Raw genomic sequence first — 26,617 nt, forward strand, 5'->3', positions numbered from 1 at the left:
TCAATAATTCTGTCCCGGTAAATATGTGTCATATGGTCACTTCGAAACACATTAATAAAATTTTGGGGAATATGAAATTTGGCAACACTGAACGTCGCGTTCCCGCCAAATCGTCCGGTGTCGCTTGAGAAGTCGAAAAAAGTCATTATAATGTACCTTATTTAGTGCCAAATTTAGAATGTTTAAAGTAATATAATGAACTTATCTATTAGCGTGATGTTAATAAATTTATGAGTAATACATATTTTCATCGAGACGTTGTTCAAACTATAGTTTTCGCCTTCTATTTGTCTAGTTACCTCCAAGCATCAACATGGATCTTGACGAAGGTAACTAATTAGTATGATAAAAGTTACCTTAACTCTTTCCCTACTATATCCGGCCGATCCGGCTCGTCATGCAGACTACCAGATCCGGCCCAGCCGGCCGAGGTAGGGGGGATAGGCATTTCACATTCTTTTATTCCGCGGGCGGGACGCAGTGACGGATTGTTGACGGCTGCTGAGTGGGGTTCTTGTCGGAGAAAGAGGATTATTTTACAGCTAGTTGCCTGTGAAAGAATGGCTATTGACAATGACAATACCTCGGATGAGCTTTGAGAAAGACGCGTGGTTACTATCCTTTGAAATTTCGCCAACATTCTGATTTTCATTGAAAGTTTTCTTTGAAACTAGTAAAAGATCCGCCAGCTAGCTATAGGTTTAATTAGTAGTCGAAGAATTTTTTCCGTAATACAATAGAAAAAAAAGAACATTAATTTAAATACATCAGAATATCTTAATTTATTTTTCTAATTAAAAACTTACGAAAATTTTATTTTTGACATTTTTTATGAAACACTCAAAAAGTTCAGATGCACTGTACATCGGACCCATTAAATTTTGAAGGAATCAATGTCGAAAAAGACAACTAAATATTATTGTACTTGCACATCACTGTCGTTATTGTTAATTAACTTACGTACAATTTCAAATGATTTCTAGAACTAAGATTACCGAAGTTCGATCTTTCCTTTTTTTTTCTAGCTGTTTGTGTTTTTCTAGCAAAACATACGCACACCAAGAAAATAAGATGTTTCCGTCAAAAAAGTAATTAAATATCTGTAAAACTGAAAGGGAAATTTTTATTTTTTATTTGTTTTGGATTTAGTGCGAATTCCATCTTCCACATCCAACTGCAGTGGTTCTCAACCTTTCGTCAGTCGTGGCCAAACCCCCCCCCCTCCACATATTGAATCAGATTGGCTCGGATCTCCTGCATCACGGGCCTTCTTATGCGGGAGGGGGGAATTAAGAATCATCCCGGACCCCGGGGCTGGTGCCCTGTCAGCTCTACCCTTGTGGGGGTCATGCCAACATCTACTAGAGAATTTTCAAGGTCGCAACACGAGCTCGTGACGTCACTAAACTTAGGCGACTGCTTGCGCTACGCACTGTGGAATCGACTTGATATATGTACCGTACTCATTTATTATTCCGCGAGTAAAATTGGTGCTATGAAATATTTCTGCCTTAACGTTTTACTAGATGAATTTAGATTATATATATTTATATTTTTTTATTTTACTCACCCCCCCCCCTTTTTCAGTTCAGACAAAAATACAAAAAATTCCCTGTACTTGTCTAGGTTCACAGAACCATTGAAAATATGAACCACAGAAAAAAATTATCCTTTTCCTCCTTGAAAATGGTTTTAGGAAAATAAATTTATAACTGAAATGAAATTTTTCTCAATCAAGTTTCATATCACACACCCACAGAGAAAAAAAAATCCACGGAAAGTGGAAGTTTTTTTGTAAATTAATATTTTCTAGTGGGTTTATTATGTTTTCTAGTGGGTGTTGGTCATGCTCGTGCCTCCCTTGCCCTGTTCATAGTTCATCTGTGGCTCGCAAAATAATTTAATATAGATATTGTACATCCATAAAAGAACCACTTCAAAGCATAAATAGGCACACACATACACATCAGTATTTCCAGCTCGTCGTGACACCCCTCACAAAAAAGTGGGAACACCCCCTAGGAGCCACAACGCACACTTTGAGAAACACTGCCCTGTCGGCTTAAAATTGGTGATAACAAAACTAGAATAGATTTTGATAAGCACCACTCCTTGTCTCCAACATTTTCAGCTTCTAATCCACTTGACAGAAGGTTGAGATTCTTGAAGAATTCACTATCGCAAAGTGGACAATACATGTATGAGAAGATAAGTAAGGGCTGTTATACAGGCGAGTTCCAAGAAAAATTGGCCTGGCCTATACTCAACACATATATGCTTGTAACAATAGCAGAATTTGGGTTGTGGCTCTCACCATCGGTTTGTTGTGCTGTTTGTTATCCTGCTGCTTTTTCGTGTTTGGACATCTCTTTTCATTTTTAGCTCTCGTTTTGTTTGTATCAAAACAACGGCTGGATTAAGGAAAATATTCGCCCATGGGCAGGGCACTGCAAAAGAAAGACTTCGTGAAAACAGAAAGACTTACGGTGAAAAGATTCGGGGCTTCAAATGATTTGAATGATTTCCTACTGCGATTGGAGTTTGGGAGGTCCTTACTTATCTGAAAACACGGTATTTAAAATTCTTTTCAAAAAAGGGGATTTTTTTTTATCGATTCATAGATTGGGAGTGGAGAACTACGGCTCTGTGGGTACGTACACGTGGCTCTTCAGTAAAACTAAGAAAAGCATAATACAGTGTAGTTTACTAGCAAAAAAAATAAAAACTTTTTGTCTCGTGAATAAGTTTTGAGTTATTGTGAAAGACAGCTTTGTCTCCTTGGACTGAAAAGCTAGCTGACCCCAAGTGGCGTGTAATTCAGAGATCTCTATAAGTATTTTGTTGGGAAATGCAAAGGTGTTGTATTAGAGAAAATTTACCTTTATTCTCGTGTATTTCCCAGGGCACCTTTTTTTGACCACCAATGCGTCTGGTATTGGGTTCCATTGTGTGATAAATAAGGATTAAAAGTTTGTGGGATGTTTATATAGTCTAAACTCTGTCTTCTACTAACAGATATGCTACTAGTTATAAGCAATCTTCTTGAATAGATAATGTCCACAACATAGGCGTACCCAGAATTTTCTCGAGGGAGTTTTCAGATTTTTTTCCCTTCTGGGGAGGGGTTTTTACTTTTTGTCCTGCAAAATATTCTGCACTATAATATTGGCTCAACCTTCCCCCCCCCCACTACCCTGCGTACGCCAATGGTCCACACAATTCTGTAATGTGATTAGTTTAGGGATTATTTTTAAGCTTCACATTTCTCTAGTTTTCGTCATCTTGTCTTGATACATATTCTGTTTAAAACAGTAGGTCGTAAAATATTTTGTCACTCAGCCTCTTAAATCTTTATCGATTAATAAGTTTAATCCGATTTCTGCTGTCACAAAATGCCGTTGATGAGGACAATTGGCGAAGTTGGTTATGTCAAATAGCATAAGTAGCCAAAACTTTGCATCACGGGAAATTTACTGTGTGAAGAAAGACGAATCTTCTTTTCATACCCGTTCGCTTTGTTTGGTCGGAGAAGAGAGCGTTGAAATACTTTGCTTTCTACGAGTAGTCCAGTCATTGTTGCGAAAGGTTCTACAATGTGCAGCAGAAGAATAGACGAAATAAATATGGGGGGGAAGAAATTTGTCTCGAAGAAGCTCTCCGAAATTCTAGGGTCCATAGATTTGCACCCCTCTGGTAGGTAAAGAGTTAACCATGGCTCCCAACTTAGGAGTCCTAAGTGGAGGAGGGTTCCAGCTTGAGATAAATCTCATTTTAAATATTTATACATTATTAATTTATTTTGGACGTGCCTGGCTCAAGTTGTGGGGGGGGGGGGGGGCACCTTACCTATAAGTCCTTTAAACACACTTCTCGGAGCAAAGCTTCATGCTAACTTTGTATGTTTATCTCATGAAGCTCCATAAAATTCCCATCATTCCAGCTAGAAATGTGGCGTTTGAAGTTATAAAAATGAATAATTTGATGCTGATAATTGTATGTTGATTGTATGCAAAAGTATGTTTGTTAATTTGTTAACAGAGGTGCATACTTACAGAGTAGCTATAGCCCAGGACGGCAAGTCTGGTGGTCAAGAACATAAAGTTAAAATGGGGCAAGATTGACAAAAATTGAAAATTTGTATGGTACCTAGCTGGCTTATGAACTTTACCCATGTTAAGGAACCATGTGAGGCGAAAGACGAGTTTATATGTATGTTTTAGTGTGAAGTGAATGTTTGTAAGTAGGAATAAAATGTTTTGGATAAAAAAGAAATTTAGCTTGATAGAAAATTTTAAAGTGAATGTGTCGGGACGAGAGTGTTAGTTGTTTTAGTTTATGTTAGTTTAGGGAAAAAAGGAGCCACAGAGTCTTCAGGGACCTGGTTGCTCTAGCGCGTTTGGTCAAATCAGAATGATTTTGTGATTGGTCGAGTATCTGGGGAAGGATGTTAGAGCATTGGGGGGGGGGGGGGTTAAAGGAAGTGGAATTTCTTTAATCAAAAAGCAGTATAAAATGCACTTACTTAATTTCTTTAATCAAAAAGCAGTATAAAATGCACTTACTTAATTTCTTTAATCAAAAAGCAGTATAAAATGCACTTACTTAATTTCTTTAATCAAAAAGCAGTATAAAATGCACGTACATTATGCCAATACATTGACTATTAGATCTGCCCCTGCCTTCTTTAAGAGGCCATTTGTGGACAAGATTTGCAAATAATTTATGAATAGCCACTGGCAGCAAAGCCATAAATCCACCACTGATTGCTGATTGGTAATGGCATTGTTAAATTTCTATGCATATTTTTCAAAGTTTTTCTTATGTCTTACTCAAATTTTTCTTTTAGAAGTTAACTTGGATGATCTAATTGAATTATCTGGTCTTGCTGATGAAATAGATGCAAGTAATGACACAAGTGTGAGTTTTCAAGATTTAGAAAGAAAGCATGAATTTATTAACACAAAAATTGATGAGATCGCCTTAAAAAATGAAGAGGAAGAAAATTCACAGAAAATCTCTTCAAATAGTCTAACTAAACAGTTTTGTGATGCTAAAGACACTTTTAAGAAACAATGCACAAACAGGAATTTCAGCGAAGTAAATAATGAATCAAACAAGGGTGAAAAATTTGCAAGTGATAAACTTATCAGTCAAAAAAGTAATGAAAATAACATGAGAATATTGAAAGACATTTCTATTGAATCATTATTCAATAAAACAAATGAATCAAGGACTACAAGTAGTGAATCTGTAGATGTATCAAGATCTGAGCGGAAAGGTGATACAGACAGTTCAGATGATGATATTGATCCAGAACACAAGATGCATTTGACTGAGAGTGGTAAGATGATCAAGAAAAGAATTGCTGTAAAGAAATCCTATGAAAAACCAGAGAGATTAGTAATTAAAACGTGTAAGTATGTTTATGTAGTGTTTGTCTTTATTCCCTCAACATTTTTTTAATACTGTGAAACCTGTTCATAACGATAAACTTATGATGATAAACTTGCCCATAGTGATATTTTCTTTGGTCCTGGTGGAATTCTTATTTAATAGGAAATAGCACAAATCCTCAAACTGTCTACAATGATAACCTGTCTATAACAATATTTTTTCTAGGCCCCGCAGTATCGTTACAGACAAGTTTTAACTGTACATTGATCTCTCACTTAGACTATACGTTTCTCTCCGCTATAAGACAATTTTCTGCACTACCAGTTAAAGATATGGATAAATAATGCTATTCACTTATACGCCTCTTTCATTTATGCATCTTTTTTCCTTGTACATATGCATAAGTGGGAGATCACTGTATTTAAAAAATGTATCGTCTTGCATTTCTGAATTTTTTATGTATATTAGTTCAAGAACTTTGAGGAATAAAACGTATGACATGTCAGAGTTTCAGAACTTAATTGTGTGCTGTAATTCGGGATGTTTAGCTAATATAAAATGATTCTCCTTAAACTTATCATTCATATGGTCTTCATTTGATTTTGATTCTTTTTCTTTCAAAATAAATGCTCATATGACTCCAAAATGATTAAATTCCAAAAATTCTGGTTTTTCTTTTTTTTTTGTTTCTTTAGGGAAAGATAAGGAGAATTCTACTATTCTATCAAGTAAAGCTCATGTTAATAACAAAGAATCTTACATGGTGGAAGAATTTTCTGGCTTGCGAATAATGTGAGGATTTGATGTTTTTATTTCAGATATTTAGTGAAATTTTAATTTCACATAATGTATAAATACTTTAGAAACACATATACCTATATATTAAATGCAATGTATAAACCTAACTTTTTTTTTTCCTTTCTTCCCTTTTCAAAATATATTTAGTAATATATAAGAACCTCCCATAAAATCTAGACACCTCAGCTGAAATTTTTCTTTTTTCAGCTGGGGACTTTTGATGTTTCTTCTTTACTCAAATTCACCCTTTTCTAATACATGGGCCATTTTTTTTTTTATTAAGAGAGAAAGAAAAAAAACAATATATATATAAATACAGTATTCTACTCAGGGATCGCTTGATCCATCCAGAGTATACAAACATAAATTTTTCTTTGTTGGCAAACATTTTCATATACTAACAAGTACTAAACAAAATACAAGTATACAAATAGACGAATATTACAGAGACATTAGTGTGACAACACTGTATACTGGGGCCGAGAAGTACCTCCCTCGAGAAGTATTTATCAAAGTGAATTTCTCTCTCTCTCTCCAAACAAGTCAAAAACGTCAAGTGATATGACAAGTACAAACTGCAAACTTAGACATGATGCTTTATGTATATGTGAGAAAGTAACTTTTGAAAAAGCTACCAGGTGGAACATCAATGTGAATATTGTGGGAAGAAGGAAAAATTTGCCATTTACAATCTTCAGAAACAAAAAAAAAAAGTTTTTTTTTTCCAGTTTTTTTTAATTTGAGCAATGATTTACAAAATGTTTTAATGTATTTATTGTAGCTAGCAACAATATGCAACCATAATTTAATTATGGTTTTAATAAAATTATCTGTTACTATATGAATATACATATTGTTTTATTAATTTCTTTTTCAAAGAAAAATATGAATCAAAGTTCTCAAAGATGTATATTACTACTTTGAATATGAAAAAACATGGGAAATAAACAAAAGTTGATTCATAAACTGGAAGATTTTCAAATCTGGAATCACCTAGGTCCTGAGGAGTTCAGATGAAGGAGGTTGTACTGCAAATTCTTATCAAAAGAGGATTGGGTAGACAAGCTTCAAAAAATTTTGGGACCCACTGATCTAGTGGGTGGATCATAATCCAATATGAGAGTTATTCCACATGGAAATGAGTTATATTTCATTTTAGAAGTAGAATCTTCATAAAATAGTTCTTATCAAATCAATTCATCCTGTGAATGCTACAGCTAAATGACATGATTTTAGATTTCTAGTTCAAATTTTTTGAATATTCTTGTATTTTTGAGGAAATTGGTTTAATTAGTTTGAACCTTGATTTATTTCAGCAATCCTGTGGTTTCACGGGACTTTCTGAAAGAACGTATGATGGGCAGGCGTTTAGTCAAGATGTCATGTATAAAGAGTTGTATGAGAAATGGTGATGTTGAAGGTGATTGGGTTACCATTGGAGTCCTTGTAAATAAACTGCCCCCTAAAACTTCAAAGAATGTAAGAAAACTTGATATTTATTTAGGTTGTGTCTAAATAAAGAACTGCCATTGAGATTAGTTTGGATGAAATCAAGTAATATAGTGCAAAACATAATCAAATTGAAAAGTTTTGAAAGTAGCAAAGACATTACTAACTTATATGTAAATAATTGATTTATATTTTCCCCCTTTTTTGATGAAGGGTGCGACGTACTCAATATGGAAGATGTGTGATCGTTTGGATTCAGAGATCTATAGCAGTGTTTTCTTCTTTGGTAAAGCTCATACAGCACATTGGAAGACAGCCATTGGCACAGTTTTAGGGATTTTGAATCCATCCATTGTTCCTGATCAAGATTCTTCCGTGAGTATTTATTTTTTCAGGTTTAGGTTGTATAAAATTCACAATTAGAATGCAAACCTAAATAATTAAATGAAAATGACAGTTCTTCACATTTTAGTTTTGGATAGTTTTTAATGATGTCTTTCCGATCTTGAGACATCAATTTTTAAGTTTTACTTTTAATTTTGAAAAAAGGGCCCAAAAAAAATTTTACATGCCTGCCCATTATGTCTTGAATCCATCAATTTTTAACAATTACATAAATGACCATTTTTATTTCTTTCAAAAACCCAGAACTAATCATAAATCACCTTTCGTGTAATTTTTTTTTTGTTTTGTAAGCTTTTTCTTTAACTAAGAATACATTCAATTCAAAATAAATGCTAATAAATAACCCATGATAAATATTGGTATAAAACCATAATTGGATTGAGAGACAGCTTTTTTTCTCATCCCAATATATCAAGGAAATAGATATTTTTTGGATTTTATGCCGAGGTGAACTCTGAAAGAAAAGTAATCTGGTCTCCGCCAGGACTCGAACCCAGGCCCTTTGTATTCCGGGCAAACATGATACCATCTATACACCGCTTCAGACATGATCTTGCCTTCTTTATTTCACGCACTGCACCATGAGATGCTGAAGTATAGAGGTATAGTATAGTAACCTCTCTTAACTTCAGCAAATGTCCCCCCCCCCCCAAGGTAGGATGGTAGTGCCACAGTGCGTGAAATAAGGAAGACAGGATCTTGTCCCCAGTGGTGTAGATGGTAACAGGCTTGCCCAGAGAAGACCAGATAACTTTTTTTTCTGAGTTCACCTCAGCAGAAAAACCCCAAAAATATGTTTCCTTGATATACTGGGCTTAGAAAAAATATTTCTATCTCTATCGTCCCACCTGGAGGACCATTTGTTGAGGTTTTGAGAGACTACTAATGCCTCTCTACTTCAGCACCTCACGCCACAGTGTGGGAAATAAGGAAGGCAGGGTTGTGTCTCTAGTGGTGCAAGCTTTTCTGCATCTTTATATATTTTCAATTGTTTTCAGAAATTCTCTGGAGTGTCAATATCAATTGACCATCCTGGAAAAGTGTTAATGTTTGGCTCATCAAAAGATTTCGGCACCTGCAAAGGAAAAGTTAAAAATGGAGGATTTTGCACAGCAGTAATTGACAAGTCAGTATTTATTGTGTATTATCTCATTTACATGTGAAGACATGCTTCAGTGTTCTGGTAGCCACATGGGCATTGTGCAGGACTCTCTCTCATTAGGAGAATTCAGGTTTGAACCTTGTTCATGGCACAGTGGTGGTTGGCTGAAGTGGGTTTTGTGGTTTTTCAAACTTTTAGGCGTGTGTGCAAGCCGTTTCTCATTTAACATAGTCTTTCTGCAGAGACCAGACAGACCTCTAACAGGAAAATTTAAGCATTTATAATCTTTACTTCAAAATGTAGAAGCCAGATGGCAGCACCAGCAAGAACGTGGGACAAACACAATTCTGACAACATGAATACAGTGGAGGTCACGTGTACATTCAGAACACATATTCCAGCATGTACAGCTTTGTTAGAAATTCTGCAGAAGAATATAAACAAGGTGCATATACAGTTAATTAGTAGTAGTGGCTCTGGTATCAACATTTGCTGCTTCCAATTGTAGTGAGATTAACTTCTATTAATTTCTACAAACCTTTTTGAGTGAAAAAAAGGCGGGTGACAAAAAAAGTATTTAAAACAAACTCAACATTTATATATGTTACTTGACAAATTTGAAATGTTCAATTTTGCTCTGAAATGTTGCTCCTAAAAGATTGAAAACAGGTGATGATAGTATACTTAAGAGTATAGTTTGAGTGATTAACACTATAAAGACGGGGAGGGAGGCTGTGTGACCCAATAGCTTTTCCCAGAAATTTTTGAGCATTTTAATATAATATTTTTTTATAGAATATAGTTATAACACAAAGCATTAGTGGGTGAAACCATTGATATATTATTTCTTTTTTATTATTTAGTTTTTAAAGCATTCTGTGCAAATGACCTCTCTCGATGTGTGTCAGTGTGGAGGAAATGTGTGACTGGGGATTTCTATTTTCTATATTCATGGTAGGATTTTAGTCTCCACTAGGTTTTGATAGTGTGATCTTACTTTATTTTTTTCATAGTTGGGAGCACCTGACAATATTCTGTCCAAAGGGTTTCAACTAATCTTGTCAATTTTGATTTTAAAAAATTCACATAATTCCAGTGATGTGGAATCAGTATCTGTAAGCAATGAGTTTCTGGCAAAATATTTTGGAATTCTTGACATCCTGTTGATGAAGAAGGCCCCACAATATTTCATACACTTTCATCTGTAACAGTGTCTTCGCAACCAATAGACAAGATATTATTGAAAACTCAGATTTTTATGGAAATCAGTGGACGGTTGGATGTAGGACAAGGTTTTTATTGGTGATTTCAGTGTGGTTTGTGATCACTGTTTCTAGTAGCATTTAATTTTGCATCAGCTGAGCCATTGTTGGAGATATGTCATTCTGATTCACACATCCATCATTTATCTGTTGCTTACTTCACGAAGGTTTTGCTTGGGATAGTTTTTATTGTTCTCTAAATTCTCATCACGAGCAACATTGTTTCTGGATTTTTCTAACGAAATCTTTGCCAACTTCTGAAAAGTTTACTCTTCTATGAATCTACATCTTTTTGCCATCTCTACAACAATCATGAGCATGTGGATATTTCTACTTTGCAGAACAAACAATCTATCAGACAAAATGACTAAAATACTTGACAACCAAGGCTGAGGTCCCTGCTAACCAACATCTGCAGATAAAAATGAAGTAAATAAAAGTTTCACTAATGGGAGATTACACTATATTAGATGCACAAAGACACTATCAGAAGAATTTTAGTCTTACAAAATCATTGTGACAATGTTGGTAGTACAGTGAATGTGTTCTAAAATATATGGAAGGGTCAGTTTGACTTCTGTCTTTCTAGGTATATCCGCTTGTATCTCCATTGCTAAGAAAGATAATAAATAAAGCTTTATACATAGTGTACAATAAGAACATGGTAATTGAGAAAAAGTAGAGAAATTTTTAATCTTTTGGTTTATTCTTGAGATATGGGAGCAGCTAGAGTGTGCAAGGTCACACAGACCTTGTCTATCTTTCTAGTGTTAATAATTTTAAAAGTATAGCTATGAGTATTGTTATAACATCCTCATATGACATTTCTTTCTATTTTGACATTTTGATTTAAATTCTTTTAACCTGCTGTCATAATTCTTCTTGTTAAGTAGTAAGGTGATATACATGTGAATTTTAGTTTTCAAGTGCATAAGCCCTTGACTCGTGAGTTTTTGTTATGGAATCAAGCAAAAACTTTGTACCTGATGTAGTAATTGAAGAGAGGAATATGAATTACACTGAATTAAAAAAATGTTAAATTTACATTTTGAAAACTTATATGATCCATGTGTATCCACAAGTTCATAAATATGCATTCTATTTTTTCAAATAGATCCAAATGTGAATACTGCACCTATCATATCAGCAAAGAGTACAAGAAATTCAGTTTAAGTCGAACCGAGTTCCAAGGATTGTAAGTAATGATAAAATTTTTGTGCAAAGTAATTTAAAATTTTATTTTAACCTGAGATACATTACAATAGTATTGATTGTGAAACACAACTGATACTAAAGATATTTTCTTTTCAAATTAGTGGCAGATTAAATTCAAAATCAGGAGGACAGCAGCCAAATTTCAAAACTAGAGTCCTCAAGGGAGAAAATTTCATGTATGGCGGGCAGATGTTTTCTACCCCTTCTAGGAGGTGAGTTTATTGATTCATTCCTGACCTTGTTCCCAAGAGCTGTATATGCTTGTCCTGTGACTAGTTGTCTCAACTGTCAACAAAAATATATTTCAATGACTTTAGAAAATATCTGAAATTATTTTTATATATAGGTTGATATCTGTAATTAAGTGCATTGAATTTCGTTCATATGTTATTTATGCAGCACTCTGCAGACAAAAAGTAAAGTTCCTAAAGACAGGTTTATTCTGGGCAACCTTAATTCTTTAAAGAGGAAAGCTGATGCTCTAGATCTGGAGGAACGGAACAAAAAATCTAGTAAAATACCCGAACAAACTGAAGATACCAGCAAGAAATCTACCGAATCTAAATTCATGTAAGTTGATAAAGGTGTGTACATAGCATTTCTGATATGCAGTCAAACACTGATTTAACAAATCAGGTGAGACTGATATTTTGATTATCTATATCAAAGAAATGTGAAATCGGGGCCAATATGAATATAAATATGCACACGAGTCAGAATAGTTTCTTAAATCAATAAAATTTGTTGAATAAGATTCATTAGAAATCAAGGTTTCACTCTAAATCATCCTATTAACATGTACAGGCATCCTTCACTTTATGCGATCTCACTTAAGATGTTTTCGCTGTAACACAAAATTGAAAAGGAAATATAAAAAAATCACAGCCTGTGAAATTTTTCTTTGAGCATGATTCCAATGATTTTAATATTAAAAATGAGCTTGGTAATTAACCCTGGAGTGCTGATGTAGAATTTTTAAGATGCTATAGTTTGTTTCAGGTTAACTTTGCAGTGGAGAGAAAGGTAGAGAGTGTATTCCTTCGCCGCAAAATATAGTTCCCATACATCGGAGGTTTATGATGATCATTTATATAGAATATTTCAAATTTTTTTATGATTTTGAAAAAGATACTGAACAAATACCGTTTTGAACCAATGTATATTCGTTTAAAATTTTTAAATTAAAAATCCATGGCGAGCTCAAGAACATTTTGGCGCAATTTCCAAGAAATTTTCCCCGCCAATATTACTATCTTGCTTTTTTTTTTTTTGATTGCACAGTTATATATATTATATCGTCATTTTGTTGAATTTTTTCCGATACAATTTTTCATTAAGTTTTGCATGTAGTTATAGGCCTACACACCCAGACGAATATTCAATCAGTTTTTTTTTTTTCTCGCGAAAATAACCTCCAATGAATTCAGATATTCACTCATAGATTACAGGAAGTGTCCCTCTTCCACGACAGCGCCGATACCATTGTGAGAGGCTCTCTTTATGGGTGTAGGTTACGGTTCCAGACCCCCCTCCCTTTTTTTTATATCTATTTCTTGCCGTATTCGTAGGATAGGGGTGGTTTCTGAATTCCCATAGTGGAGGGTGTTGACATAAGTAATGTCTCTTTTTCACCCACACCAACTTCCTCCCCCACAGCAGAGGCTGTTCCTCCAGATGAATATAAACAAACAAGAGAGAGAGAGAGACCTACAATGGTTTAGGCTTGCAGTGTATTTTTTTTTCTGTGACAGTTGTATCTTTCTTTTCACCAGAGATAGACACGCTAAAACGTTCTCCGTTCTTTTTGGCAATAATGCATAAAGCACGTTATTGAAAAAGAAGAGGAATTTTGGATTGCAGGTGGCTTGATGGAGCAACAACAATTAATAAGTAATAGAGAAACAGATAGTTCTACAACGTCAAGTGAGGACTCCATAGAATGGGAATCCGTGAAAAATTACTAAAACTGTAGTTATAATAAGTGGCATCGACGTATACCGTGCGTTTGGGTGGGTGAGCGACGGAAATTTCGGCAAGAAAAGTGAGTAAAAGAATTCTAAATTTTTCCGTATCATTTTTATTATTATTTGGGCTATTCCCAAATTCAAACGGGAAAACCGGGTTAATAGGAGTTACTAAGATACTTTTCAATAAAAAAAAAATGATTTCAAAAACCGCATTTTAATTTCTGAAAGTATTGACAATGATTTTTTTTTTTCATTAGCTAATTTTTTGTTACTAACTGACTGCAATTTTTTCTACAAGCATTACGTTGCACGTAAAAATTTTTTTTTTCTGCGCCATTGGCGAGAATCAGCCATACTTTACCGAGGCCGCGCATCGATACATAGGTTAAGAGGCTTTCGTTGTCATAGCAACGAGTGATGCGGTTCCCTCGTAGCTTCCTCTTCACTGCAAAGTTAACCTGAAATGGACTATAGTTGTTCAATTTCGAATTTTTCATAAATGCATGTCTCGTATAGCATACATCTGTGTTGTTATTGTCTAAATTATTTCAAATACTGTGTTTTTAATTTAAGATTTGTCAGATATATTGCATAACTCAACATATATTAATGCAGAAATGTAATAAATCAGTTGTGATGTCCAAGAGAAGCCGCATGAGAGAGAGTGTATCATGAATAAAAAAAATTAAATAGTTAAAATGACAAAATCTGTTGGGTTTTGGGATGTGAATGAGACAAATGTGGATAAACTGCTCAAACTCTACTCATCTATCGGTCACCTATAAATATATTTTTAGAAATTGTTAACAACATGAATTATATGAATTGGAAGATTTTTATTATTGAGCCCACCATGCTTTTAAGAAAACACATGGTTATTTTTTTTTTAACTCCGTGCCAATGCCATCAGAATTACAACTGAAGAAAGAATTATCCCAATGAAACTAGAATTTTTATATTTGCGAGAGATATTTAAAATTCTCTGGCTTGTTAAAAAAATTTTATTGACAGACGGATAATGTTGCTGGTTAGCCAAATTTTGACTTTTATATCCCGGAAACTGAAGGTGAGTAGAGATTCATGCTCACTAGAATCAGTTCATTTATTATCAGATTGGAGATTATCAGTAGTATAGTGTTTAAAATAATATTAATTATTTATTTATCTTGCGTAAATTTATGAGTTTCTTTTAAGATTCCATTCATGGAAATTTCTTGCTGTGGGGTGTCAAGTTTCATTTTCTATTGTTTTGAAGAATGGTAGAGAAACCTTTTATCTCTACCCATAATAAATACAACTCACTTCACATGATTATTTTTAGTAACCAATTAATTTCATAAAGGGGCAGTTGCATTGAAGTCTGAATAAGGGAAATGAATTTCCTATGGGATACATTAATATTTATTTTGATAATTATTTTTTCTCAAAACATTCAGCATATGATAGAGTTCAATATATCATTTTTCTTTCATAATTTTCTCAGTGATGAAAGGCTATCAAATCAAACACCTGGTTCAAGAAATTTATTTCAGCATCTGGTCAATATGGAAAAAGTGAAGAAAGGTAAATGAGATAATCTACTCGTGGATTATTCAGTTTCAAAATGATAGATAATATTGTGGCATGAAGTAAGTTGAAGTAAAGTATAGTGTATACAGTAAAACCCCTCTTAACGGACACCCCTCTTTTATGGCCAAACAGTAATCTCCCCTTGTATAATAAAAATATGCATTTCAAACTCTTGATTAACGGTCCCACCGGCACAAAAGAAAGGTTTTACCGTAGTTATTAAAACTCATAAAATAAAGATGAGTAAAAAGGAATGTGTGTAGTGATCCTAGGTTTTCTGAATAGTGGGCACTCATCAAGACAAAGTTAAACAGGGATTTATTAGTAAACAATAAAAACTTAAATTAGAGACAACGATCCTACTCAATCATTTTTCACTCACATTTCTCTCACTTTTTCATTTTCGAATGTCCCCCTTCAGTTCTTGCAACTTATATTCTCCTGAGGCTTTTTCCCTTCTTGGGCTCTTGAGTCTTATCCAGTATTTTTAAGTCAAGGTTTTAACTGGGAGACGAGTATACAGAACTCTACAGAATGATTAAACCATTTTCTTCTGAATGGGTTTATTCAAGTATTAGGTCAGCATCAGGGGGGGGGGGTGGGTTTGAAAGTTGCTTACGTCATCAACCACTCCTTTTTGAAGATATGAAATATTCTAAGCTGCTGACAGGGGAGGGGGTTAAAAATGGCTGAAAATCTGCTTACGTAATACTTGAATGTTCCCAATGCATCAGGATTTGCATTGTTTGTGTGTGTGCATTAGAGCCTCAATTAACAAAGCATCCATCAATTGAGGCCTCATAACAGAGGTGTGGGATCTGATCAATTTCAACCAACCCATATACTTTTTACTGCCGCTGAATAATGAGCAAGAAAACTATTCAAATTTATAATTGCCATCATGTGTAAAAGTTTGATATTTATTTGTTTGTAAATAAATATCAAACTTTCGTCTGTGATCGGCAGACTTATTTTCATGTTTTCAAGAGATTGTCTCTATAAATTCTTTCACTCTGCCGGGACATGTATGTCTTATACTGGGTCTAAAATTGGTAGTGAAGGGGTGAACTTGTTATCATTAGAGAAGACCCCAGACCCATTACTGTCCAGTCAATAAAGGCTCTACTTCATTTGTCAATGTCTCAGATGAATGTTCGAGGTTTAGGCTCTATGGACATAATATGAAAATCACCCCCATTCCGCGGCTACCTCTGTATGCGGTCAGCAGCCAACCTGTCCACGACCACTTTGTAGATAAGACTTTAAACAAACAAGTTTCTGTGAGTTTTTCCCTTCCTAGTGCATTCAGAGCTGGAAATTCTTTTAATGTAACCTTATAATCTTTATAAATCAGCATAAATACTTTTTTGGATCAATCAGAGTTCCTGTTCATGTATGACACTATCAGGTTGGAAAAATTCGTAGATAGGATAACAAAGGCTAATGCTATACGGGTGCTGCTAGCTGGTAAGTGAGATAGTTTGAAAATTTTCTCCCGGGATGACAGGATAAACCTGACAAATATAGTATGTGATCTTTATTGAATAAAGGATGTTGAAGTTTCTGCTTTGAGGACACTTTCTTCAGGGATTCAGCAGAATAACAGTGAGGGAATAAAAAAAATGTGATGAAAGAACATGTACAGTACTTGCTATAAAGAAAGAACAGATCCCTGATAATACAGATTTAGGAATTGATCGGATGATGTATTTCGAGTTCTGCATAAGATACAGTGAAACCTCAATACACATAAATTAGTAACTTGTCTAAATTGACGTTTTCAGTATCACCAAAAAAATGCGCTTTTGAGTATTTATTAGCTGCAAAATATTTTAACTGATTAGCTGGTAAAAGAAAAAATTCAGTCGGATGCTTATTGCTCCTGTAAAGGGGTTTATCGCAATTCACTTTAGTGTATTGCACAAAAAGTAGCAATACCGAACACTTTCAGCAATTGGGTGATGTCCAACACCAATATTATTAGACGTCCTCGGAAGAACTGAAACATGCGACATGAGTTAAAAAAATTTACTGAAAGATATTTCAAGTGAAAAATACATAAAAATAGTAAAAGTTGTAGTGGTTTCAAAATCCTTTTAAAAATATTGCTATAGAGGGGAGTAAAGGATATCGTTGTATCGAGAGAAGTTTAATATTACAGACTATAAGTTGTTCCAAACAATATTTTAAAAATAACATTGTAGTGTGATTTATCGTTATTTCGAGTATTGTTGTAGCAAGGTTTCACTATGCATGTATCTGTTTTATGGGCATTGTAATTAAATTGATCATATGATTTTTTTGTGACATTGAAAACCATTATTTTGATATGTCCCTGAAATATGCTTTTCCTGTCATACAATCCCTATTCGGCGGTCACCTTTGCAGACAGCCACTTTTTGCTGAATGCTGATTGGCTGTCTTAGAGGAGTCTCACTGTATATAATTTTAATTGTCTTTTATCCTGTTTTAGCTGGAGCTAATTCTATTGTATCAGTTACACCGAAAGAACTACTCAAGTTACATGAACAGCAACTTAGAAAGAAACAAATAGAAAAAGGTCTCAGAAATGATTCTTCTTCAACTCCGCAAAGTCAACCTAGAATTGGATTGGGGCTGAAACCTGGTGATGAAATTTGTTTAGATTTGAAACCCAATCTCAAGAAACATTTACTTTCTCGTTCTGCGGAACTGACAAAGGTAATGAAAAAACCACCTGATCTCTTTGTCATGAATTTATAAATGGCTATGAGAATGTACAAGAAAAAAACATATTTCTAAAAAATTCAACTTATATTTAAAAATGAACATTATAAATTTCAGGTCAAATTCAAATCCCATTCAGTTCTCAGGATTTAAAGTTTAGTTTTAAATTTTTTAGCTGGGAATCAAAATATGTTTTTTTTTACTTCTAATGGTTTTAGCTTTTCATCTGTTTCTTTGGACATCCAGTGGAGACATAATCACTATGATATATTCTGATAATAGTCAAATCCTGTTATAACAAACTTCAAGAGACCGAAGAAATTACTTTGTTATAACAAAATTTCATTATAAAGGAAATTCAGGTTTTTGCATTGTTCTTATGTAAACTTATCTGGGGGGATTATAAAAGCTCTTATTAAAACGAGATTTTTTTCGCTATAATGGTATTCAACTGAAGTAGCATTTACGTATTGTGTATCTTTCATTTCTTACCAGAGTTTACAACTTTGCGGTTGGTTATTAAAAGATTGGCAAAGATTGGTATTTGGCAAGGGGAAAAAAAATAAAAACAGTATCCACAAAAGAACAATTACAAGTAGCAACCGTATTGTTTCTTAGTAAATTTTTCTGTTTAATGTGAGTAAAGTGATTTTTTTCTTATTATGCATCATATTTCAAAGTGAAACTGAGTTTTTATTATAATATATTTCATGTAGATCAAAGCAATACAGAAGATTAAGGAGAAAGGCCCCATTCAACCAAAAGATCCAAATGCAGTTAAATGCAAAGTGTCACTAGAACAGCAGGAAAGGGTAAAAAAATCCCTTGAAACAAGCATAGAAAAAGTCGAAGATAAAGGTAATGATTGATGTATACGAGTAGATTAAATTGAATTTCTTTAATTTTTCCTTCCATCAGAAGTGTTCATATAATGAACCCTGTTTGCACCTCTCATTTATATGACGTTTGGCTTTCGTCCTGATACATCCCTATGCATTTTAATGTTGAAATAAATTTCATTTATGAGCTCAACTTCAAATATTCCAAGTTTTCATCTTGATTTGAACTTGAAAGCTTTGGGAAATAGTGAGCTCTTACTGACATTCAGCATCTTAGCAATCAATCTGGTGGTCGGTCTGATGCCCATCTTTAGTGAAAGGACTGCACACTTATTCATATTTTCTTGCATGACCCTTGTGTTCAAACACGCCCTTTCATGAACTGTTTTTGTGTGAGCAACTGGCATAGCTTGCTTTTGAGTGTTGATATCACATAAAATTGCTTCATGAGAGAAATAGATATGCTGTAAGTGCCCCCCCCCCTCATCAACACTAATTTTTCATTTGAAAACAAAATAATGTTTTTAAATTTATAAATCAAAGCTTAGATACATCAAAAACACTTAAATGTACTAGAAAAGTAACTAGACAAAAAATTTGAGAGAAATAACAATTTTTCACAAAATGCAATATTAGGATGCTTAGATGGCATATTAAACAAGCCCCCCCCCCTAAAAAAAATAGAGTCTGGAACTTTTTATACACGTAGTGTATATAGCGGCGGTGCTCAACCTTTTTTGGCTCATGGAGACCTTTTTAGTCTATAATTTCTGTGGTGAAGTCATAGAAATCAGACAAGTAGTTATAGGCAAATAAATATGGCACAGTTCCCAAAAGTCTTTTTTTTTGTTCACTTATCAAATTTACCAGTTTATTTTATTACCCTGGAGCACAGGTTGAGAACCTCTGGTATATAGCATAGGTGAACATTCTACTTTTCGAATACAGAAAAAATTATATATAAATCATTTATCCCTTTTGTTTCTCTGGCCCTGTGAATATCATACAGGCATTTCACTGTATATGTAGATGGAATATAGTCTTCCAAGAACGAGGTGAGAACGAGGCTATATCACATTATGTCGAACAATTGTATTCTTTTCTTTCAAATAAAGTGATTGCACATCAAAAATTGCTTGTCAGCAAATTCATATTTGGTCTCTCCTAAAAATGAATAAAATCGTTCTAACTCTATTGTGGTGTGACAAAGCCAATTCTCATCTCCTGCTTGGAGGACTATACTTTCCTGATCCCTGATGATATATATAAAACCAAACATACTTTGTTTTGTTTGAATTTTTTAAGGCAGTTTAAATATAATTTTTGTTGTATTGTTAAATTCTAGCTGATGAAACACCTAAGAAAGTAGTGAGCAGCGCATTGGGATGTATTGATATTTCTTCAGAAAAAATGAAAAAATTACTTGATAAGAAATCCAGTCATTTCCATGAAGTTGAAATGGTTAGGTTTTGCACAGTTTTTTCCTGTCTTGATTTCATATGTTTAGAGAGTATAATTATGAATTAACTATTGTTTTTTAATTTGTTCACATTTGTTTTTTTTTTTAATTCTAGATGGATGCTGAGAAACATGAAATTTATTTCAACACACTGGAAAAAAAAGAAAAAATGGAGGAAAAAATGATGGCTACTAAAGAAATTTCTTGTGATGTTGTGTCCTGCAGAGTAGTAAGTTATAAGGATTGTTTCTTTTAGAATAGATTTATATGCACAGTCAAACCCTGCTATAGTGAACCTGGCTTATAGAGAACAAACGCTTTGGTCCTGTTTTGTATACGTGATTCCCTATGTACTTATTGGATTAATTATAGCACCCCCCCCCCCGATACCCTTGGTCTGTTGAAATTCTTTATAGCAGGGTTTGACTGTAATGTAAAAATTTGAGAAAGACTTGTCACATGTTTATGACGCAAAAAATAGCCTGAATTGTTATTTTGTTTTGAGAAAACTTTTAAAAACAATTTTGAGTCTCATTGTTATGTTGTCATCTGTTATTTAATGAAAATACCATTTGCTAGTATCATTCATTTCTTGTGTTATCTTGAAAAACAGAAAAATATTTCATGGAAGTTTACTTTTTATTAGTAAGAAAGGGGGTTCTCATTTTTTCTGAACTTCCAGAACAATGAGTTTGTGGGACTCATACTACTTCATTTCTGCAACTTTGAATACAGCAGGAATTGACAAATCACAATATATATATGTAACATACATTCAAGATATACAGAAGACTGGATGTTGTGAAGATATTTATTATTTGAGATGTTAATTTTTTTAAGGAAGGAAAAAACTCATCTCCTTCCTTAAAAAAATTAACATCTCAAATAATAAATATCTTCACAACATCCAGTCTTCTGTATATCTTGTATTAACAAGTGGAGAGCGACATTCTTGTCATAACATACATTGTAAAAGAAATATTGAATTTAAAATCATGTGTTGAAAAATTCAAAATTAAAACATTTCAAAAGCCAGAGTAGAGCACCCATGGCAGCTGTATGCATATAACTAGAAATTATACAAGTAAAATTAGAGCCAAAAGGGGAAAATAAAAAAAATAAATGGAGCAATCAGAAGGTTTTTCTGAAGGGGAGGACCCCCCTCCCCACATTGTCCCAAGAAGCAAAAATGTTTCTGATGATGGTAAGCCAAAGAAAGACATAGAATTACCATCAGTTCTCCCCTCCCCCCACCCCTTCCGACGTTTTTGCAAAAAAAAAAACCCTTGGAAGTCGAAAGAAGCAAATACTGGGAAAAAAAACTAGAAAGACACGAAAAATACATTAGTAGCACAATATTTAATGGACACCTCCACAAAAGTGTGTTCGAGAAAGTCTTAATAATAGGAAATTAAAAATGTAAAATCCTATCTGAAATTCACCTCTTTAATAGTAATGTCACAAAATTGTGAGCCACATGGCATCAACTAGCAAGTCAAAAACGTAAGTTTGACTTAAAGATAAATGAGGACTATTTACATAATTTTTCTAACAATATTTTTTTAAGAAATGAGATGGTATGTTTTCGGCCTGAAATATACTGAGAAATTAAATTTTTTGGATGTTATGCCGAAACTAATATTTGGAAAGAAAAGTTTGTCTCCTCCGGAAATCAAACCTGGGTCCCCTTGTATACCAGGCAAGTGCGCTAACCAATACACCAGAAGCACAGTTTTCCAATTCCTTATAACACACATTAGTATTTTATTTATGTCTCCACTCAGCACTTCACATTACTAATGCGTGTTATGAGGAATTGAAAAGTGTGTCTCTGGTGTATTGGTTAGCGCATTTGAGCCCTGTATGCAAGGGGACCCGGGTTCGATTCCTGGAGGAGACAAATCACTTTTCTTTCCAAATATTAGTTTCGGCATAACATCCAGCAAATTCAATTTCTCAATTTTTTTTCAGGATATAGCAACCCCTTTCCATGTTGATAAGATAAGATATGCTAAGAATTGAAAAATTTTGTGTGGTCATGACTCTCTAATTTAGTAACCACGTTTAGAAAATTTTAGACAACAATCCCAATTTTTTAGTCGCCATTGTGACTAGGCATCTGGGATTTGTCAAGCCCTGGAATACAGTGATTTCATTTGCGACCGTAGCTATCTTTAATTCAGACATTAAGTCATGTATATATAGGTGGTCATAAAATAACCCTCAATATACAAGCTCTTAGCGGCCACAAAAATCAACTAATGTGAACAAAATTTGATATACAGGTGTTTTAAAGTATGCTCTCGAGTATGAAATGAGAAACATAAACCCCTAGCTCTTGTGGGTGTGGTGACGGAAAGAACAGGTTGAAAAATTCTTGTGGTAACACTCAGTTTTATGCAATGCAAAGTGATCTAAGTAAAAAGTCATAAATGGAGTTTGAATAGTACCTGCAGAATGATAAATGTCGGCTGGACACAAACAAAGAAGCATGTGTAAACAACCAATGCAGATCACATTACTTCATGGCTCCCACTCATCATACTTTTTTTTACTTTTCTGTAAAATGCCCTTCTTTTGTCCTATTTTCTTGGTTTTGGCTTACTTTTTTTAGCAAATTCTATCAACAAAATTTGTGTAATTGATTTTACTTGAGGACGGAATAATCAATATAGAATGACAAATATTACAAATGTAGATTGTGATTAGTGATTCTGCCAAAGTATAAATTATATCATTTTTAAGGTTATTTAGAAGTATATGTGGAACATTTGGTTTATAAATTTTCCATTTGCTTAATTTGAAGGTTCAAAAAGTAGAGTAGTCATCAAAAACTTGTCTGGATGGAAAAAATAATTTTATATTTACTACTTCATGGTCTTGGACAGTAACATTCATCATTCAAAATAATGGCCCACTTTTTTTACATAGGTGGAACAACAGTTTGCATTACAAAGCAGTTGAATATATAAGCCTATTCTAGGTTTGTAGTATTTAATTGTCGTCTACTTTTAGGGCATTAGGAGGCATAAACAATATTTACAATGCTCAGCAAAGAGCTAGAAATGAAAATGCTTCATTCATCAACAACGATTACACTAGCATTGAACAGTAAAATGCAAACAAATCCCTTCAAAAAAAAGGATGGCAATGCAGTAAAACCATCCAGTTCACTTAGACTTATTTACATTGGACCTTGTGATTTACACATTTTTCATTGTTCTTCTGAAAGTGGTCTGAAAGAGTTTTCTTTCTGAAAGAGTTTCATTCTTAAAAAACTTTACAATACTTTCTTACATGTCTTCATAATTTGCTGTGTGTTGCCAAAAAGCGTGGGCAGACTAGACTGTGGAAAACTTCAAAAAAGAATGTAATGTATATTGTTAGGAGAGACAGAAAAGAATTATCTGTGTTTGCTAGTACACTGTTTTGGCCAAAAATTGTTTTTATAACCAATTCATTTCTGTCATTTTTATTTGGCTTGAGTCAATCTGATAGGATGGTAATATAGTACTATGAAAAAAATAATTTAAAGTTTAGAAAAAATTGAGGAATTTTTATTTATTATGCTATGATTATATTGTCTAAGGTGGGTACCCTCCCCCGTCCTACTTTTTACAAGTTTTTCAGTGGGAGCCTTGCATTACTGGCACAGGAAGATCCCCAACGGGGGGGGGGGGGGGTTGTCATTGCACCAACCCCTTGGTGAGATCTGTTATTGTAAGTGTTCTGTGCTGGCTGCCACGTATGGTACTACAGATACAATTTGAATGCCTTTTACTGCAATGATCACTTATCATTGCAAAAAAGTGGGTTGCAATTTTGTTGCTGTGGCCGCAAAAGCTAGGGTTTTGTTTTTTTTTTCCTTCATTCTCGAGCACACACTTTGAAATCCCTTTATCTCAAATTTCATTCGCATTTGTCAATTTTTGCAGCTGCTAGAGGCTTGTATATAGGCAGTTATTTTATTACCACCCTGTATACATTTCAGCATTAGAAACAAGGATTATTTGCCTTTCTTATTTTCCATTTAAATTTTTAATTCTTAGCATAAATCAAGGGTTCTCAAACTGTGCTCCTCCAAGTTTTGTCAGGAGCGCCCCGTAGCAGTGACCCTGACGAAGGTATTTTGAAAATATTCTTTGTTAAACATCTCTGGGGAGCCAGCAGAGCTCGCGGATAAGCATTGAATAGGGAGAAAGGGTGCCACGTGTGAGAAAAAGTTTAAGAACCCATGGCATAAATAATATTATAAAAAATTATACTAATGCATTTTTTGTAATGTGAATGTTTTTGCTTCTCTAGTGTAACTACACTGCACATCATGCCACTGATTTATGTAAGAATGAGCAGCACCCATTGAAGTTCCATAAAGCAGTGAAAAGATTTTTTGCATGCACAGACTGCAAGCGCAGAACGTATTGTTTCACTAAACTTCCCAAAAAATCATGCAGGTATGCATTTCTCACAGCATTATGTCATTGTTTGCCTAAGAAATTTCCTCACTTCAGTATTCAAGCATTAATACTAGTTAGTGCTTAGATATAAGTTTATTTCAAAATTTCAGTTTTTCTAGGGTAATGTTGGATTTTATTGAATGATTGATAATTAATATAAATTATTTATAATTAATATGAATTATTTATAATTAATATGAATTATTTATAATTAATATGAATTATTTATAATTAATATGAATTATTTATAATTAATATGAATTATTTATAATTAATATGAATTATTTATAATTAATATGAATTATTTATAATTAATATGAATTATTTATAATTTATATAAATTATTTATAATTAATATAAATATTTTTTTCTAATGAAATATTGCCCCCCTCCTTTCCAAAAGCATGAATGTGTATCCGTATTGACACATGTTACAAAAAATTTTAAGAGAATAATTTCCATAGAATAACATGGGTAGAGTAAACATTCAAACGTCATTTCCCACGTTCTTTTTTTTTCAAGGACATTGCACATTCATGCTCATGGCATGAGGGTGACGGTATGTAATATAAGACCTAGGTATAATGTCACCCTTCAGGACCAAATGAAAATGACTGCATAAGAAGGGTAACTCTATAATGAAAAACCCCAATTTATGAATTATGTTGGTTAGACCTTGAAAAACGAATGTTAAAAGTGTGATTGACATTATACCGAGGTCAGACTGTATATAAGTTAGAAATGAAAGTAAAAACTGTTGAAACATAATCTGAATTTTAATTGATAAGCTTTGATGGTCATTCTATTTTATTATGCATAACATTTTCAAAGAACTCAAAAGTTATGCTGGGGAAATTAATTCATTATAAAAAAAATGTAAAATTCTGCAAATTATTTTACAAATGTAACTTGACACATCACAGGACTTCTGAGATTTCTAATCTCAACTGATAACAAATAAATCCTATTCAATACCATAAAAATTTGTGTTTAATGGTTTGCTTTTCTAATTTTATTGTTATAATTTGATGAAATAGTTTTATTTTAAAAAACACTTGTTTCAATGTTCTTAATTATTATATCTATTCACAGGGGATGCGGTGGCTCCAGCTTTGAGAAAACAGGAATGATGAAAGTAAGTTTGATAAGATATTCTCGAACATTCATAGATAAATTATTTTTAAAAAATTTTCATCTTTCATTAAGACACTCCCTCAGAGAAATACAGTATTATTCAATACAAATATATATATATATGATCATGATCAGATATTCAAATTTCATTTTCATTATTTATACCACAGTTTTGTTTGTTTTTTATTGCTTCGTCATATTTTATTTATATAAAAATATTGCTTAAAACTTTGATTCTGATGAGAGTCAACATTTCAATAATCCCAACTACTAAAGTTTTAAGATTCTGTTATATTCCCTTTGATGTAAAACAAATTTTGAAAAATCCAGTTGGATGTATGATGGAGATCTTAAAATCCATGCCATGCAAGTAATTTTTTTTCTTTTGTTGTATTAACAGCCTCGTGTGGGACCAAAATTAGACAGTGAAATTCTTCATATCAGAGGGGAAGAGCGGAAATTTATAAACAGTTAGAAGACAAAGTTTTTGATGGCTAAATTCTGGACAAACCAGGGAAAAAAATCAATTCATGTTTATTTAACTTAATTTTTACAGTTTGGTTTTTGTAAAAATCTATAAAAGTTTTTAGTTCTTTTTTGAGGTATGTGTGTATTTGACATTCTTATCGTTGAAGGTCATGTTATTATGTGACATTTTCCTCAGTCTTGAGATTAGGATTCTTAAAAGAGGCGATCAATGTTTATTTCACTCTTGACAAATATTTTTCGTATTTTAATTTCAAAGGAAATCATAGATATCCAAGTTGAAATATTGGAAATTAGTAATGTTACAAATAAAATTATGATGATCATTTTCCAGAAGAAAGCTACAAAGCTATAGTGATTTGTGTGATATGTTTT

At 33.4% G+C, this 26,617-nt stretch overlaps 1 protein-coding gene across 1 annotated transcript; it reads left to right on the forward strand.

Moving 5' to 3' along the window:
• Window positions 1-86: 86 nt before the first annotated feature.
• Window positions 87-26,574, forward strand: Mcm10 (minichromosome maintenance 10 homolog). The gene is made up of 17 exons (XM_089243417.1): window positions 87-329; window positions 4,847-5,413; window positions 6,090-6,186; window positions 7,509-7,671; window positions 7,855-8,016; window positions 9,045-9,172; window positions 11,525-11,605; window positions 11,727-11,837; window positions 12,025-12,195; window positions 15,076-15,155; window positions 17,635-17,861; window positions 18,584-18,725; window positions 20,052-20,167; window positions 20,281-20,394; window positions 24,471-24,619; window positions 25,715-25,757; window positions 26,157-26,574. The coding sequence occupies exons 1-17, from the start codon at window positions 314-316 to the stop codon at window positions 26,229-26,231; spliced, it is 2,442 nt and encodes an 813-aa protein (XP_089099543.1). The 5' UTR covers window positions 87-313; the 3' UTR covers window positions 26,232-26,574.
• Window positions 26,575-26,617: the final 43 nt, after the last annotated feature.

The sequence above is a fragment of the Pholcus phalangioides genome, unplaced genomic scaffold (genome assembly GCF_987345545.1).
Source record: "Pholcus phalangioides strain wild (caught in Gottingen) unplaced genomic scaffold, Ppha-v1.0 ptg000015l_1, whole genome shotgun sequence".
NCBI lineage: Eukaryota > Metazoa > Arthropoda > Arachnida > Araneae > Pholcidae > Pholcus > Pholcus phalangioides.